The following is a 17,984-nucleotide window of genomic DNA, read 5'->3' on the forward strand; positions in this document are numbered from 1 at the left end:
TGAGTGGAGAGGGGCAGAGGGGGAGATGCAGAATCTGAAGCAGGCTCCAGACTCTGAGCTGTCAGCACAGAGCCCGACGCAGGGCTCGAACTCCCAAACCGTGAGATCATGACCTGAGCTGGTCGGATGCCTAACCGACTGAGCTACCTAGGTGCCCCCTAAAACTTGTATCTTAAAAGTTTCTGTTCCCTTGCTCTAAATTATAAAAGTTGTTGTTTTGGATTTCTAGGAAGAACAGTAATGTTGCTTTTTATTTGTGCATAGTGGCTGACCAGCACCCTTCCTTTGAGGGCTCGGAGACTGGGGACCTAGACTGTTCAAGCCTTAAGGAGGGCTGGGCCGGCGCAGCCTCGGCGCTGCAGTTCTGGTTTACCTGAAGAGTACATTTTCACCAGAGCCTGGATCCTGGGAAGCCGTTTCCACAGGGCCTGGGTCTAGAACCTTCCATTCTGCCCCCTCGCACCTCGAGGGGTATCAGGTGTCACCACTTTCTCAGCCTTGCCTCTCCCAGCACCCACAGAGAACAGCCCCAGGATTCTGGGCAAGGGGCACGTGTTTTCTGCTCCCCTTTCCCTGAAGATGTAGTGTCTTTTCCTCCACAGGCCAGCATGCAGGGCCTGCTCTGGCCTTTCCCTACACCCTCTTGCCCGGGTGCCTTTCTTCTCTCTCCATTCTCCAGACCCTCTCCATACAAACTCTTGTCCCCATTTTCAGCAAAAACCACCCTGGAGCCACTGCAGGAGGGAGGGACACCCAGTTGAGGTGTAGACATGGGTAGCATGGCCATGGGAAGGGCATCATAGAACCCACAGGCCAAACCCTGCCTGAGGAAGCCCCGGGAGGGCCTCCAAGCTCAGTAGCCCAATCTGGCCCCTGCCCGGGCAGGGAGATGCCTGGTGGCCATTCTTCCAGGACCCAGGCACAATAATTGTGGGAGGAGGAGAGGCCAGGTAACACTGAGCCCATTTTTCGGAGGAAAAGAATCGGAGGTGAACTGTCTTCTCCCAGATCCATAAGGGAAGTTACGTGTCAGGGCCAGGCCCCAAATTCTGATCGTCTGCCCCAAAGCTGGGGCTCTTTCCAACCCCAATTCTTCTCCCATGGTGGCAAAGAGGACACGGGATGCTAAGGAGAAGCAGGGGCCTTTATTGGGGTCTGGCAGATGTGGTGGAGGTGGGGGTGGAATCCCAGGCCCGGGCCTAGGAAAAGGCAGAGAAGAGGCAAAGGGCCTTAGGAGCAGGAACCCAGCCCTCCCTGCCTCCACCCTGCAGCCCCTCCCCCACCCCAGGTTCCTTACTCCAGCCTCCCCCTGCCTCTGGGAACACAGCACCAAGAATGGACAAGCAGGACCCTCCAGGGCCACCGCTTGGAGCAGAGTGCAGGATCCAGACTTCTGTCTGACCACAGTGGGAGATCTGGGGAGCTCAATGCACCCTTCTCCACCAGGATAAAGTGGGAACGCGCCTTCTGTCCCCCAGAACAGAGCAGACTCTTTTCTCTGTGATGGGGGAGAGTGAAGCTTGGGCTTCGATGTAGAACCTGGGAAGAGGCTGGAAGTGACATCCCCAGAGGAGCTTCTAGACCCCACCTTTGCACTTGCAGGGTCTCCGCTTTTCCTTCCCATCAACTCTGGTGAGCGGTTCAGAGTCTGGGCAGGGGCAACTGGTGGGCCAGCAGGGATCCGCTCCAAAGACATCTGCGGGCTTCAGAGTGAGGGTTTCCCCAACACCAAATTCCTCTATATGTACACAGGGCAGCACCCACCGGCAGTAGGGGAGCAGCGGCCAGGGCTAGTAAGAGTAGCCACCCTTGGGGCCAAAGGGCTGGGCAGGGCCAGCCAGCTCTGGGAGGTAGGCAGGGCTCTCGTCCAAGTGGGACAAAGGGACTGTGTCCTCCTCACTGACTGGCCGGTCAAACTCGGCCTTGAGGGCTGGACGCTGATTGTCCGGGAAGGCCAGGGAGAAGAGGGCCTCAGGCTCACACACAAACTTGTACACGTAGCGCTCACCAGCCACCTGTGGGAAGAGAGGGGCTAGGTGGGCCTAGCTCTCCCTCCAGGTGAGTGTGGGTTGGGGGACGCAGCCCTGGGCCAGGTCCCAACAGGTGCATGGGGCGCATCTCTCCCATGCCGGCTCCTCCGAGAAGCCAGCTCCCCACAGAGTTCCCATTCCCCAATCTCAATGTCTCCACACTTTGGGCTTTTCACTTACTGTTTGAGCACTTTTTTGGGGAGAGGGAAATCTTGTCCACAGTTTCTCATTCCCTCTGTCCGGTTCATTATCGGCTCCCACCAACTTGCTGAGAAATGCTCCCCTGCCCCCATCACCTTCCCACAGTTACTGCCTCTCACCCGCCCCGGCCCTGGGGCTTTGGCCCCTCACCTTCTGCATGATGCCTTTTTCATAGTAGTATCGGAGCGAGCGGCTCAGTTTGTCGTAGTTCATGGCCGGCCGGTTCTTCTGGATGCCCCAGAGCCTGGCAACCTGGGGACGGGACAGAGGTTTGGGATGCTGGTGCTGGCTCAGCAGACAAAAACAGGGGGCAGGTCAGAAAGAGCACCTGAGATTCTTCATGCAAAACAGAAGCTGGCCCTGCAGACCAAGCAGCGGCCCACAGACCCAGGTTTGACAAGAATTCAGGTCAGGGGAGGCATGTGCCGCATTCCCAGATCCTGTTATCTCCAGGCCCCAGAGATGTTGGGAGGAGAGGTGGGGACATCCGGGAGGCCCACCTCCTCGGGCTCTATTAGTTTGAACTCCATCCCCCGGCCAGTCCAGGCGATGAAGTGGGCATTCGTTGGGTCATCCAGCAGGGCTACCAGAAATTGCCACAGTTGCAAGGCGCCCCTGCGCTGGTAGGGCGGTCCTTCTCGGAACGCTCCGACCCCTTCCTGCTTGATGTCTCCTGGGGAACACAGAAAGCAGGTGTCAGGTTTGTGCCTCCTGGTCCCCCAAGTAACCCCATCTCCCCTCCCCAGCGGTATTGTGATTCGGGGGGGGGGGGGCGCGACACGACACAGAAGGCAAGGGTAAGACCCTGGCCCTTTCGTAGTCACTTCTCTGACCTTCAAATTTCTCAGGGACAACACAGACATCATCTGGGAATGGTCGAAGAGGTTTCTCATAGCCATAACCTTGAGGAGGAAGTTGGGGGTCACTCAGATCTGGGGGCTCATCGATATGAGCCTCCAGAGGGACTCCTGCACAGGAGACCCTCCCCGACAGCAAGACTCCCTCCTCCACCTTGGAGAGCTTGGCGGAGAGGAGGGGGCTGCCTTACCCATGGCCCCGTCGCCTGGAGAGTGTCCGGAGAAACCCTCCGTGTGAAGATACATTGATGCACACCCAGGGACATCTGGGAGGGGAGGAGAGAAGAAAGGGTGATGTTACAGGTGGCTGCGGTGGGGGCAGCAGTCCTACCCACATTCGAGAACTCCTTCCTGCCAGCCTGCTTTCCGGTTCTTTTCCCAGCTGCCTGCCAACCACCAAATCCCAAGGCAAGTTCACCCAGAGGGGGCACAAGGCTTGAACCTCTCAGCTTGAAGTTTGGGCCAGAGGGCATGGCCGGCAGCAGCTGGGCCTGGCAAACTGTTGCACAAGGCCCAACATTCCAGGGAACAGCTGTTTCCTGTGAGTTTAGGGGGAGGAGGAAGGGGAGGGATGAACCTCCGGGGAAAGGGTTCAGTGTCCATGCCTAAGACTCCCTTGGAATGGGCTAACCTCCGGTCAGCAGGTTGGGTTCCTAGCTGTGTGTGTGTGTGTGTGTGTGAGAGAGAGAGAGAGAGAGAGAGCGAGAGAGCGCGAGCACACTGAGCATGTGTTTGGGGAGGGAGGAAACGGAGGTGGGGGGCTGGGGGAAGACCAGCAGGTAGGTAGGGAAGGAGAGGGGGAGAGGGAGAGAGAGGGAGAGGGGGAGAGGGAGGAAGGGGGTAGAACGAGAGCACGCCAGAAGCCAGAATGTATCTGTATCTGGGGACAAGGCAGTGGGCACTGGGCCGTGTTTTTTTCATTTCTGACAGCAGAGCATATTCACTCCCTTTTCATTCTACTCCCTAGGATGGAAATATCCCTACTCCACCTGGAGGAGGCGGCTGTGTGAAGCCACCCGTTCAAGTCCCAGCCCCTTCCCGCCCTACCCCCTCCACTCCCACCTATGAATGAGATGGTGAAACCCGACACCTCCGGGAGGAGGCGGGAGGGTGGGCTCATTCATGCCTCCATTTTGTGAATGGAATTCCTGACTCCATTGAGAGGAAGCTGAAGGGGGAGGGGCAGGAGTTCAAGGGCATGTAACCAGATCTCCTCCGGTCTACATCCTTTGAAGGTCAGCAGCGAGAGCGTTTCCCTCCTCCTTCCTCCACCTCACTGCCTGGTGAGACTCAGCTAATGCCCCGGGTTTGAGGAGAGGCGCGCCTTTCTGGTTCTCACTGGGGCAGCCCTGGATTGGGGGGGGGGGGGAAGTTGTGGTTCATCCCCCTACCCCTGAAAGACTGGACATCAGGAAAAGGGAAATTCGAAAGCTCTAGCCAGCTCTGCGCCTACTCGAACCTCAGTATTTATTTTTCTCATACAAGCTGGCAGATGAATTCAAATTTGGGGATGGCAACAGTGGAACAGAAACCAAGGTTTTCTGGGTCCCTCCTAAATGAGAAAGGCCCTCCCTTCGGGACTGGAGGCTTTGAATTCCAGCTGTTTATGAATGTGGTTGAGCGTATCTCACTCCTGTCCACAGCCAGGCGGAACTAGCAGTCCTATTTCGGTATCCGGCCCCATCAACCCGGAGGCCCCAACAAGAAGGTGGAAACCACACAGTCACCCCGCGTTCCAGTTGGGAACTGAGCCTGGCTAGTTGCGGGTTCATGTTTCTCTTCGTTCAAATCCGTTTATGTGTTTCGGATTCTGTGGGGACTGGGACACATCCTATTCATCACTGTGCCTTCCAGCGCCACAAGCCCACACTCCAGGCCGGTAAGGTCATTATAACCTCAAACCCTTGCTGAAGAGAAACAGGAAGAAAGGCTTCCTAGGGAGTCACAAGCTGCCTGAGGGCAAGGACCTGCAAACCACTCATCTTTTATCTGAGTACAAGTTTGCGGACTGGAAAATGACAATTGTTTTGAACCTCCATTAAAAAAAAAGCGAGTGGTTGGGGCGCCTGGGTGGCGCAGTCGGTTAAGCGTCCGACTTCAGCCAGGTCACGATCTCGTGGTCCGTGAGTTCGAGCCCCGCGTCGGGCTCTGGGCTGATGGCTCGGAGCCTGGAGCCTGTTTCCGATTCTGTGTGTCCCTCTCTCTCTGCCCCTCCCCCGTTCATGCTCTGTCTCTCTCTGTCCCAAAAATAAACGTTGAAAATAAAAAAAAAGCGAGTGGTTGGGTGGGTTGGAGGTAGGCACTGGTAAACGGGCGTGGGGATGGGTGGGTAAAACACTTGGGAGACATTCTGGGTCTAGTGGAACTGTCCATTTGATCACATGCCACCCTCCCCGGCGATGCCCCCCAAACTCCTCCTCCCCCTCCCCGGGAGCATTTCTTACCAGAGTCGTAGGCGAAGTCCGTCTGCTCCTGTTTGATCACCACCCCCGCCCCTGGGTACCTGTGCCCGCTGACTCCACCCTGGCCCACTGGCGGCTGGCCCGCCTGTTCGTACAGGGGGTCAAGGTATTCCTGCTTGAAGCTCTGCTGGGGGTAGGGTGGGCAGGGCTCCGACAGCTGGTGTGGGTAGGGGGCTGGGAGGGGTTCCCGGCCCCCTCCCTGGGAGGATGTGAGGGGGTGGCAAATATCCAAGGGTTGCTGGAAGACAGAGCTGGGTGTGGTTGGAGGGAGAAGGAAGAAGAGATTAATTTGAGCCGTGCTGGGTCCTCGCGCCGGCCACCCCCAGAGCTTGCAGAGTGGGCTCAGGTGTGTGTGTGTGTGTGTGTGTGTGTGTGTCAGGGTCGGGGGTGGGGTGTCGACATCCCTTCTTCCCTACCTCCCCCCACGCCAGGTCTCTTAAGGGCAGGTGGAGAACACTCAGGGATTGAGGAAGAACTGGTGAGGCCGGGGCCCACAGGTTCTGTGCGTCTCCTGGCCTCCTCCTTACCTATGCTCCCCGACGTACCCATGGCCAGGGTGGGGCTGGGAGGTGCCGGAGGATCTCAGGAAACTCCGTTGTTCTGCCCGGGAGAAGGGCTGCAGGGGCGACTGTCCAGGGGCACCGGGGGCGGGGGACTTGATGGCGATTTGTCTAGGGGGGTCATAGGCACTGGAGTTGAGGGGGAGATGGGGGTGAGGGGGCAGAGAAGCTGGGCGAGCATCTTTGAACCCTTTATCCCCCCGGGAAGTGAGTCACAGGGATCAGGGGAGGAGGACGAGTAGAAGGTGCTGGGAAAGGCCCGGGCCCCAAGCGAACTCTTTTTCTCCTTTTGTGAATCCTGAGAATGCCTCTCCTCCCCTGGGTGGGCCGGTGGCTTCCTCGGGTGGAAAGGCTCTGCCCAGGACTTGACACACACATCCCTTGAACCCCCTGCTGCGTTCTTCCTCCGGACAACTCAGAGGAAATCCTGAGCCGTGGGGCTCCCCTGACAGGGGCTCAGAAATCCTTTCTGTGGTCTATGTGGCAGTGCATCTGCTGCCTTTCGCCCTCCCTCCCCCGTCCCGGCCCTTCACCAGGGCCAGGCTGGGGCTCACCTGGAATAAAGGCACTGCTCGCCATGGTGGTAGGGGAGTGGCAGCTTCCTGCCGCAGGACAGGGCCGGGTCTGTGCGGGGACTCTGGGGCTCCTTCTTGATCCTGGTGGGGGGGCTGTGGAAAGCTACTGCAGGGGTGAGGGGTAGGGGTGGGGGCAGAACAAGGCCAGAGCGGGTCACAGAAGAGGCCAGAAGAGCTCCCGACACCTTCTGCTCTTTGACGGCCGGCTGGGTGACCTGTGCAGACTCAGCCCCTCTCTGGGTCTCGGTTTTCAGAGACTCACGGTCAGACGGTTTGGCTGCTGACGCCATGTCTAGTTTCATATGTCGGGCTGATGTCCAATATTAACCAAAGAAACCGTCCAAAATCCAACATTTACTACAACCCCAACCCCCCAAAAGACACCTTTGTAGGACTGAGCACCTCCAACCCAGGGCCTGTGGTTTGCCTGAGCGCCCTGGAAAATTCCAAGGGAGAGAGATGTTTTCTTATTTGGCGCTCTAAAGAATCTTTCTTTCCCCGGCTGAGGTTGGATATTAGCCTACTTGCACGTCAGCTGACCAACATTAAACACATGGTCCTGATTCTCTGTGAAGACTAGTCTCTCCTGTGGCCCCCGCTGGGTCTGCAAACCCCAGCCACCAGGCCGAGCAGCACATTTGGTTCCAAGTCTGCTGAGCGCGAGGGTCTGTCTTCCTGCGTGGAGCCAAATGCCTGTGACTGACTGTTCCCTGTTTTCCATTATATGTGCCCTTACTGCATTTTATCAAAGACAGTTGAGACCGGAGTATCTGACAGTAAAGCGGGGCTTCTCAACAGGGCACTATTGACCTTTGGGCCAGATCATTCTTGTTGTGGGGGGCCGTCCTGAGCATTACGGGGTGTTCAACAGCACCTCTGGCCTCCCTACCCACTAGATGCCTGTAGCACCCCCCCCCTCGGTTGTGACAACCCCGAACATCTACAGACGTTGCCCCCGTGTCTCCTCGGGGGCAAAATTGCTCCTGGGTGCGTGAAAGTAACCGAGAAAAGTAGACCCGGACCCTGCTGAGCTGGTCCAAGCCCCTCATTTCGGAAACTGGGAAGTGGGGGATCAGAGAGATGAAGTTCGCACGTCCCACAGCCAGGATGCAGAAAGCCCCGATTTGGACCAAGGGCCTCATCTCCCAGTTACTGAGTCCTGGAGTCCAAACCTAAGAATGGGGAGCCCTGTTCTCCCTTTCCTTTAGGAGGGAACAAGTTCATCTTTTGTGATTCTCTACCCCTATGACTCATTTCCTGCCCTCCCCGACTCCCCACTCCCTTGACCCAGGGCCCTCCACTCACAGTTTTCTGAATGGAAATCAGGAACGAACTGCTCATCACTGTCTGGTACCTGGGCTGCAGAGAGAGAGGTCAGAGGTGAGTCTGGGTGGGCCCCCCCCCCCATGGCAGTCCCCAGGAGACACCATTGCGGTGGCCTTGCAGATTAGCACCAGCCCAAGGGGAAAACAGCCTTCCTAGGACGCAAGGCAACCCCACCCCAGGTCCTAGCGCCCTCCATCTCTACGCTCCATTAAGATCCTGGAGGGCAGGCTGCAAGTTCCCAGAACCTGTCTGAGCAGATTCCAGAGTCTTTTCCTGGATGCTTTGTATTTATTCCCTCCATTTTCCTGAAGTGAAGGCAGCCCTGCCCCTCCCAGAGCTCCCAGCAGAGTCACATCTGGGATGGGCAGGCATTGCAGGATATCCTAATGAACCTAGAATAACATGGGGAGATTCTGTAGCTGGGCCGGGCCCCGGAATCTGTGTTTTATACAACCTCCCGGGTGAAATCTAGAAATCTAGAACCTGGGGAAGAAGATGGAATAGAGGAAGGGTGGTGGTCCAAGAGAGGTGCATAAGAGGACAGTGGGAGAGGAAGTGGCTGGGGACACGGGCAGGTCCCCTTGCCTCCTGTCTGCAGCGTGCAGCTAGGAGAGGAAGGTTTCCGAGCTTGGAGGTCTGAGAAGCACTCCCAGGGTGCCAGCATGGGTGGCACTGGGTTTGGGGGTTAGGCAGCAATAGAACAGCAGTTCATCCATGATCTCCAACCTGGATATTCCAGCTTTAATTTCTAGTGCTTACCCTGGCCTCTCCAACACCTTCAGGAGGGAATATAGCAGAGTCCCTCCCCTGACCCCAGAATCTTTGCCCCTCTCTCAAGAATAGTCAAAACAGAAGTGCGAAGGCGTAGACACCAAGAAGAACTTCCGGATCCTCCAGGAAGAGAGTGGCTTGAAAGTGACGTGGTGGTGGAAGCCAAGGAAGGAGACTGCTCTCAGAGTGGACAAGGAGGAAAGTGACGGAGAAGACAACCAGATGGAGAACGGCTGGGAAGAACGAAGGGCAGGAGGAGACGGCTGGAGAATACCTCCACTCCCAGCCCTGCACACACACACCCCAGCCTCTAGGCTTCCCAGTCAGCAGAGGCTCCATGGTTTCTTCCTGGGATTTCAGCCAGAGCCTCTATATTGGAACTCCCTGCTTCCGTGCTTACCTCCTACAGCAGGTGCCACACAGCTGTCAGAGTGGTCTTGCTGCAATAGAAGGCCCCTCCCTTTTCTCCTTGCTCAAAGCAGGGACCCCAAAGTCTTCTTCTCAGCAGGCCTCTGACGCCCCACGTGGTCTGGCCTGCTTACCTGTCCGGCCTGCCTCTCCTTGTCCTTCGTCTCCAGAGCTCTTGACTCCTCTTCCCCAAACCTTTGCCTGCCTGTATTTTTTTTTTCTTCCTGGCCACCGAAGTCCTAGCTGTCACTTGGTCACTTCTTCAGACGTCTTCTCTGACCACCCACACCGAAGTGGTCCCTCTTGGCTACCCATCGCTTCCCTTGTTTATTTTTGCCCTCGCATGTACAGCTACGTGGATGCATCTTATTCATTTACTTGGATCTCTTTAATTCATTTACTTTTATGGCTTTGTTGTCTACCTTCTCCACCTGAAAGTTAAGCTCCTTGAGGGCAGGGGCTTTTGCTTTCTCTGTCTTCCTGATACCCCAGCGTCTGGAAAATGGGGCCTGGCTAAGAATAGATGCTCATTGCCTTATTTGTGGACTATGTGAATAAACATACCACGATCCCATCCCCAGGCTGGTGGGAGCTGACACTGTGGACTGGGGAGCAAGAGTGGCAGAGATCCTAACAAACCAGCTCTTCCCTCTCCCTCAGGACATCCCCCTTCCCACACACACAGGCTAACTTTAATAGAGGCAGGTCCTCCCTCCAGAGAAAGCACATCTCACAAGGGATGCTTTAGGCTGTGATCAATTGCTCGGCAGGAGGATTCTTCCCCAACTTGCTTTGAATATCAGATGTGCCAAGTACTTCAAGATACGTTTATGGATAGTTGACATCTTGACAGAGGGATTGGACTGAGGGGTTTAAGAATCAGAAGCCACCAGCAGCTAAAGAAGGACTCCCGAGAAGTCAGCAGGAAACTATTCCAAAGTGATCAAATAAATGAGTAGGACACAAAGTCCCTTGGCAAAAACACACAGGCAGCATCTATCTATTCAGAAGCACAGCTGAGGCACGAAGGCAACCATCCCCCAAACTGACCCAAATCAAGAATCCCCAGGGCATTAAAAGTACATATCCCTGGGGCGCCTGGGTGGCTCAGTTGGTAGGGCATCTGACTCTTGATTTCAGCTGGGGTCATGATCCCAGGGTTGTGGGATCAAGCTCCGCGTCGGGCTCCACACTGAGTGTAGAGCCTGCTTGAGATTCCCTCTCTCTCTCCCTCTGCCCCTCATCCCTGCTCTCTCTAGCTGAAGTAAATACAATGAAAAAAAGAAAAAGAAGAAAGAGTACACATTCCTGGGGCCCCTGGCTGGCTCACTAGGTAAGTGGAGCATGTGACTCTTCGAGCCCCACGTTGGGTGTAAAGTTTACTTAAACATGCACACACTCCCGGTCCCCGGAGAATCTAATTCCATAGGCAGGGTTGAAGCCCAGGTGCCTGTACTTTTAACAAGCACCCCTGGTGGCCCATAAGAACAGGCAGGTTTGAGGGGTGCCTCATGGTCATGAGATCAAGCCCCTCTTTGAGTGTCCACACTGAGTGTGGAGCCTGCTTGAAATTCTCTCCCCGGCCTCCCCTGCGAGCTCTCTCTCTCTCTCTCTCTCTCTTAAAAAAAAAAAAAAAAAAAAAAGTCAGGTTTGGGAAACACGAGATAAAAGGAAGGAGCAAACCTTGCTCTGGGGCGCAAGGGCCAAGTTCATCCCCGATGTGCCCTCTGGCCCAGCCACGGGCGATACCCCCAAAATTGGCAGGATGGGGCTGATGGAGCAGGATAAGCAACCTTCCCATCCCTGCTACCTAGGCAAGGAGGGAGGGTCCCCAGGGCAGGGGAGGTGCAGAGCGTGGGGGAGGCTGACGCATTCTGGGCCCCCTTTGGGGCTTCATTACCTGCCAGTTTCCATTGAGGTAATGGGCTGGGGGCATCTCCTGCTGGCGTCACAGGCCAGTCACAGGCCAGTTCACATGACTCTAGAGAGCCCTAGGGGTCATCCTGCCCCTCCTCCCGCCTCAGGCCCCCCCGAGGTTTGACCCCAATGTCCACTCCGCAGCAGTCCCCGGGGAGGCCCCTCCCCCCAGCACACAGCCCCTCCTCCCAAAGAGAGGCCATCCTCTTCCCAGGGCCAGGAGAAATCAGCCAAGGCAAAAATGGGCTGTGACGTGAACCCCAGTCTCTGCTTGGCTCCTGCCCAGAACACTGGCTTCTCAAACCAAAAGGATAGGAGAGGGGCCTCAATCAGAGACTGTCCACAAGGATAGAAATAGGAACACCGAGCCCCGAGTTCCTGGAGAGCAGGAGAATTTCTAATTACCGTGTTTGGTCTTGAGTGTATGCCATTTTATTTATTTGTTGACTTGGCTGAGTTTTGGCTGCCGAGCTAGTGTGCCAGGGTCTACCCCCAACTCCATCCTGGCACTAAGGTGGAGTTTATCTGCCCGGGGACATGGCAGATGATTACGGAGGGGGTGGAAAAAGTACCACGCCAGCATAATGCCCAGAAAGAGAGAATTTGGGGGATCATCCCTCCAATATGGGGGTCAGTAGAAGAGAAGGGGCTTGGAAGCCTCCCAGGCTGGGCTCCAAGAGAAGCAGGTTAAAATAGCCAAGCAGCTTAAGCTCACCCCAGGTCAGCCACCTACCTACACCATATACGCCCCATCATCTTCTCCCCTTCCTGGGGCCCCATCACAGGGTGAAGGGGCCTCTTCAGGAGTTCCAGTAGAAGTAGGGGGAGGCATTCTCCAGGGCTTCTGCTCCACCGTGTCACCACTGGCCTTGTCGCTCACCCTTACCCTGCCCCCACCCTGGTAGCCTCTGTACTGGAAGGAACCAGTTCTCTATCTATGGAGGGACATTTGTCCCCAAGAGCCTTCTGGAAGGGGAGGAGACAGAAAGATGTAGAAGGAGGCATTGTAGCTAGGAAAAACCGGGGGAGGGGATTAACCCCATCTTGCCCCACAGACACGCTGAGGCACCAGAGTGCAAGCACACAGATTCACACACACCCTAATTCCTTTTACTATACGGCAGCACACGGGTGAAACACATCTTCCGTGCACACCCTTCACACACTAGGGTCTCTTTTTCGACTTGCAGAAACGATGGGGGAAAACCAAAGGGCAAAGGGACTGGAGAACTTGGAGGAAGATTTGGGAGCCGTAAACCTTCTGAAAAGGGGAGCACAGACCCACCCCTTTAAGAACCTCATAAAAGCTATGGATCTTCTCTTCCTAGAAAAATCCACATTGCTTTTGTGTATGGTACACCCCTAACAATTTTACACACAGTATCAGAGGGCTTAAGGACCCCTGCAACCTATCCACACAGATTCTGCGAATCCACAGACTCTACATTATAGACCCCAGCCTCATACAAAGGACATACATGGCCCAGACTCAATGTTCCTTAATACCAAACAGAACAAAGTCATTGTCCCTAAGGGTTCCCGAAGGCTCCCGACAAGCCCAGAAAGGAACCTTCGACCAGAAGCAGCACATTTTTTACCATAACCAGGCACAGCTTGGGCTCAGCCTGCCCGAACCTGGGTTTCCCTACAGCAGCCTGATCCTTTCTCTAGCAACTCAACAGATACCCAAAAACAGACACACCCTCTTAGCCTTACTTCAACCCCCCCCCCCCCCACCATCCCCGGCCACGGTCTAGAAAAACCTCAAACCCAAAGATGTCTAAGTTGTCTCTACAGAGCCCCACTCACACTCACCCCTAAATAAGCCCGGACGCCAGACTGAACCCACAACCACATCCTCTCGGACCCAGCCTGGCATCCCCTGAATTCTTCACAGCCCCACCCACACTACTAGGACTCACCGCATCTCTCCAAATTGGGGCTTAAAAAAAAAAATCAAACTTGCGAGGGGGAGGTTGGGCTCCGGGTCCCACTCCTCCTGGTGCACCCCACCGCTGGCAAGTTTCCAAAGAAGCTAGACCCCTCCCTACCACCCCAAAGCTCCCCCCTGGGCTTCGGGAGTCACTGACCTGGTGGGAAGAGGCAGGAGAGGAGGCTGGGGTGGTGCTGGGATGGTGCAGGGGGACAAGGCCCCGGCAGCTGCATCTGTCTCCGCAGAGAGAGTGAGGAGCCAGTGGCCTCAGCATCCCCCTCTCAGGCCTGGCCATCCATCGCCAGCTGGGAACCTGAGCTGCTCCCTCAGAAGGAAGGAGAGGGAACCAAGGAGATCCCCACCCCCACCTCCCCACCCACTGGATTTAAATGTACAGGGACTCCCAGGGCAGCAGCATTGAAACACACACACTCGCCCTCACACTGACACATGCACAGTCTCTAGACCCCCCACCGCCAAGGGGTGGGGCTTCCAAGGTTGAGAGAACGTTTTCCTTCCCTTCCCATTCCAGAACCAGGCACAAATGGACCAGCTGCTGCCAAAATGCCCACCTCCGAGCCTGCCCTTAAATCACAGCCCTGGGAGCTGCCCACTGTGGGGAGCACAGGGACCCTCCGCTGACAGACAAGAAGCCTGGCAAGCCAGACAGAAATCAGGCATTGGGAAAGGAGGTCTTTGAGAGACTGTGGAAACTGACACCCCTGAGTTCTTCAGCTCCAGCCCAGCTCCGGAACCTCGGGAGGAGGATGGGCCGACAGGGCATACTCTGCCTGTCACTCAGGGCTGGGCACACGGGGCTTGCAGTCGGGAGAAGATGTGTATAATACCCCAGATCCCTCCAGCACCCATGCAGCCGTTGGCCACAAATTCTACAAAACGTCCTGAGTGTTTGCTCCATGCTAAATAGTCGTTCCATTAATACACATATTTTGGGGATACCACGGTAGTCAAGACAGATAGTCTCACTCCAAGGATCTTTTATCTGAAGCTTTTAAAGATGGTTCCAGAGGAGCTGGGTTTGAGCTTTAAAAATCACCAAAGATACCCAGGTGGAAGGATGGCGAGATCTTAAAGCAAAGCCCTTAGAAAGGGGTTCCCAGTGGGCAGCGGTTTCTTGGTTTCCAGAGTGTTAAAATAAAAGGACCCTAAGATGGGGGTATTAACCCTTCCCTTTCAGAGACGGTCTAAATACCATAAGGCTTCTACCTGCAACCCCACCAGCGACACCCTGAGGCTCCACCAAAACACACCAGTGGCTCCAACCAGAAAACACTCGGAACCCACCTCCCTACCCGGAGAAGGCCCAGCTCCTGACCCCTCCCCAGCCAGCTCGCAGCTAACCCCTCCGCAAACACCCCAGCCAAAGCAGGGGGAATTTGCCTAGGGCAGAGGTATTCAGGAGGGAAGGAGGAGGGAGGATCACATGCCATCAGAATTACAATCAAGGCTGTTTGGGGGGGAAGCCCTGGGCCCTCTCTGCCAAAGTGCCGCAAAAAGGAATTATTTAAACTTTTGTTGTGTTTTGGCTCAGACAGTAAATTGTTTAGCATTGGGGGTTGGGAAGAGGAGAAACCAAGGGGGGTGAAAATCAATGTTTTGGCAACTCCAGCACATAGGTTACATATTAATTGCTCTTTCTCCCCATCCTCCTGTCTCTTATCCGCCCCTCACCCCCAACACACCAACACACACCTTGGCTTGGTGTCTGCTGCTTAACCAACTTTGCAAATGAAAATTTCTACCAGGAAAACGGGCCTGGGGCCAAGTTCCATTCAAATAAGCAAATACCCCACACAATGGTCTGATTCATCCCCAGGCCTAGTTACACAAGCCTGGCTCAGGGCAGAGAAAATAAATATCAATATAAGTGTCCACACTGGGCGCTGGGGAGAGCGGGGAGTAGGAACTGGGGGCGGGGTGGGGGGGGGTGTCTTGGAGAACTCCTTGAGGCGGGGAGAGAGAAGTGGGTTAGGTTGGAATACCAATTCCAGAGAATTCCTCACCCCAATAATAGAGAAAAGGTCACAAAACTACTCACCTTCAGCGAGCCACGTCTCCTGGAAGTGACTGAGATCCTGGAAGAGATCTGAGGGGTGAATAATGGAATTGGAGAAGGTGAGGTGGAGGTGATGGTGAGAGGGAGGGAGCCCTAGCAAGCCGGGTGGCCCTCCCCCCTTGGTGGTAGGGGCCCAAGAATGATCAGAGTCCCTTGGAGGGGACTCCTTTGGGGAACGAGTCGGGGGCTCCGGGATCGGCCCTCTGGGTGTGCGAGGTGGGGAGGGTCACGATTTGTCTCAACGGCTCTTTACCTTCGGAGTCGGGGGGCGGCAGGGAGCCGGGGTCCATGAGCTTTCCCTGCGGGACCATCAGCGCTTCGCGCAAGCTCCCATTTCCGGGCGATTTCTGCGGGGAAGGGGAAGAATGCCCCCGAGTCACCCCGAGGCCGCGGGGCCTGGGGGGCGGGGCTGGGGTCCCGGGGTGACACAGGGGCCGGTCAGCGCTGGACCGCCTTGGGGTCTCGGGGAAGGGGCTGTGGGGCGGGGTGCAGGGCGGGGGCGGGCGTGGAGGCCGGCGCGGCGCTCACGCTGCAGAAGGTGTAGGGCACTTGCTGGTCCAAGTATCCGCCTTTCATCCTCCGCTCCATCCGGCCGCTCCCTCCGGCCGCACGGCCTGGGCCCCGCGCGGGGGCAGAGACCTGGGGGCGGGGGGGCTGCGTTCGCACACCGTCCTGGGAAGGCATTGGGTGGGGGTGGGTAAGGGCAGCAGGGAGGGGCAGTCCCGAGGCTCTAGGTCCGACAGCAAAACTTCTCCGACTCACTCAGGCAATGGGGAGGTTTCCGCCTGCCGAGCTGAGCGCCGCCACCACTCCCCCTCCCGCCAAAGGAGGTCCCACCTGCTCCTGGGAGCCAGGCTCGGCGTTTCGGCTGCTTTCTGCAGCCCTGCTCTGCCCAAGCTCGGTTACATAAGACGTGTGTGTGTGTGTGTGTGTGTGTGTGTGTGTGTGCGCGCTCGCGCGCGGAGGAGCGGGCGAGGCGCTCACCATTCGCACGCCCACAACTCCCGCGCCCCCTCCAACCCGGAATCCCAGCGCCTCCCACCCCTTGCCCTAGAATCTGCGGAGGCGGCAGTTGAAGAGTGCAGCGTGTGTTGGCGATGGGGCGAGGAGTCACAGACGCTCTCCCTCCCTCCCCCTCCCGCAGCCTCACCTGAGGCCCGGGCGTCTGTCTTGGAGCCCCGGGGGCTCGAGAGCTTGCCCCGGGGCCGCACGGAGGGCCGCGGGGCTAGGCCGGAGCGAGGCAACCCCGGCCCTGGGTTCCCCGCGCACCCGCTTGTTTTCCGGGCGCCGCCGACAGTTGTGAGCCCGGGGGAGCCGCTGATTGGTGCATTTCCTCTGCCTCGGCCTCGACTCTCTCTCCAACCCCCACACCCCCACCCCGTTCCCTTTGTTTCATTGACTTTTGTGAATGAAACCCCAGGGCCGGGCACGCCCGCCAATCCGGAGACTCGCCCGGCCGAGCCGTGGGGGGCGGAGTTTCCCAGACGCGGGGGCCAATCAGAACGCAGGGGCTGGCTCCCGGCTTCATTCACGGCCTGGGCTCCCATTCATGAAAAAATAAACTCCTCAGCGGCCGGAGTTCATTCATAAAGAGCTGAGAGAAAAGGAGCTAAGCGAAGGACCCGAAGGCTTCACCGAGGGGTTGCGCGGTGTCCCTGGGTGTGAAGCTCAGCGAGCTCTTCGGGCTGGCCCGGCTGGCGTCTGCACACGTCTCTGCATCTGCGTGTACGTGGGAGTGTGAACATGCCTGTGTGTGCGCGCCCTGCGGGGAGGCGAGCGGACTTGTGCCCAGAGGAACAGTAATAACTAGCATTTATGAAGCACTTCGCTTCCACGTGCTCATTTCATTCCCATAACCTGGCGAAGTGCTTCTATTGTTTCCATTTGACAGAGATTGAGAATGAAAACTCAGTGAGGGTGGTGGCTTGGCCGCGGTCACTCAGCACAGCTGGGGTTTACAGCCCCCCAACCCCCCACATTCTCCTGTACAGCCCTTTGAGGCCACAGTTAAATGAATTAAGCTTTGTGACAGCAACTGATACACAGTAGGCCCTCAATAAATGTAAGTTAGCATGGAATCCAGGCTCTTCCTCGAGGGTCTGCTCTTCAGAGCTGCTCTGTGACCTACTTTCTGTTGATTGCAGTAGAAACCAGAGGCCCCAGCGTGGACTTCGGAGAGTGCAGTTTCCTCTGAGCTACCTTTCCCCTTACCCTGAGAGCAAACATAGAGTCTTAGGGAGAAAAGCCTCAAGGTATCTGAGAACCTGGGGGTAGTGCTGGTTTCAGTCTAGCCAAAAAGCTGGTCATAGGCTCTGTTCCCTCAATCATTCACCAATTCATTCAACAAACATTTACTGTGCCAGACATAGTGCTGGGTGTCAGGAAGGCAGCTGTGACCAAGACACCTGATAAGAGCCGGGCTGTTTAGGCTATAGCCATGGGGGCACACAGGACATGAAGTCACCCGGGCATACATTCCTTTAAGGAGTGCCTGAGGGACGCCTGGTGGCTCAGTCGGTTAAGCGGTTAAGCGTCAGACTTGGGCTCAGGTCATGATCTCACCTCTCCTGAGTTCCAGCCCCGCGTTGTTGAGCTCTGTGCTGACAGCTCCAAGCCTAGAGCCTGTTTTAGATTCTGTGTCTCTGCCCCTTGCCTGCTCATACTCTGTCTCTCTCTCTCTCTCTCTCTCTCTCAAAAATAAATACACACATTAAAAAAAAAAAAAAAGAGGAGTGCCTGATTTTGCCCCCTGCCGATTTGTGATATATAGAAGAGACTAGTTGAACCCCAGGCCAGTTGGGGCTGCTTTCAAAATTCATCTAACCTGGGGTGCTTGGCTGGCTCAGGAGGTAGAGCAATGGGGCTCT

The 17,984-nt window shown here is 56.3% G+C and overlaps 1 protein-coding gene across 11 annotated transcripts; it reads right to left on the reverse strand.

Annotated features, from left to right (window-relative positions):
• Positions 1-1,126: 1,126 nt before the first annotated feature.
• On the reverse strand, positions 1,127-16,443 carry ETV4 (ETS variant transcription factor 4). 11 transcript variants are annotated; one of them, XM_040497697.1, is made up of 13 exons: positions 16,268-16,443; positions 15,646-15,789; positions 15,371-15,464; positions 15,100-15,147; positions 7,991-8,044; positions 6,665-6,788; positions 6,078-6,239; positions 5,533-5,801; positions 3,280-3,354; positions 3,065-3,133; positions 2,732-2,904; positions 2,382-2,483; positions 1,127-2,015 (listed from the first exon to the last, which is right to left on the reverse strand). In XM_040497697.1, exons 2-13 carry the CDS (start codon positions 15,703-15,705, stop codon positions 1,791-1,793), a joined length of 1,455 nt encoding a protein of 484 aa, XP_040353631.1. In that variant the 5' UTR covers positions 15,706-15,789; positions 16,268-16,443; the 3' UTR covers positions 1,127-1,790. The 11 variants fall into 11 exon arrangements, with proteins under 11 accessions (XP_040353631.1, XP_040353633.1, XP_040353628.1 ...); XM_040497699.1 differs by having other exon boundaries at positions 6,096-6,239; positions 6,665-6,791; XM_040497694.1 differs by having other exon boundaries at positions 6,665-6,791; positions 15,646-15,756; positions 16,268-16,440.
• Between the last annotated feature and the right edge of the window lie 1,541 nt (positions 16,444-17,984).

This window comes from Herpailurus yagouaroundi, unplaced genomic scaffold (genome assembly GCF_014898765.1).
Source record: "Herpailurus yagouaroundi ecotype Mexico unplaced genomic scaffold, PumYag 189, whole genome shotgun sequence".
NCBI lineage: Eukaryota > Metazoa > Chordata > Mammalia > Carnivora > Felidae > Herpailurus > Herpailurus yagouaroundi.

What these genes read in the sequence shown, in the direction of transcription:
- ETV4 (XM_040497694.1), bottom strand. Translation starts at nt 15,705, where the DNA reads ATGGAGCGGAGGATGAAAGGCGGATACTTGGACCAGCAAGTGCCCTAC. An exon ending in TGCCCTACACCTTCTGCAGC is followed by an intron (nt 15,465 to 15,645) that starts GTGAGCGCCGCG and finishes CCTTCCCCGCAG; the next exon opens with AAATCGCCCGGAAATGGGAG. An exon ending in GGGTACGTCGGGGAGCATAG is followed by an intron (nt 5,802 to 6,077) that starts GTAAGGAGGAGG and finishes AACCACACCCAG; the next exon opens with CTCTGTCTTCCAGCAACCCT.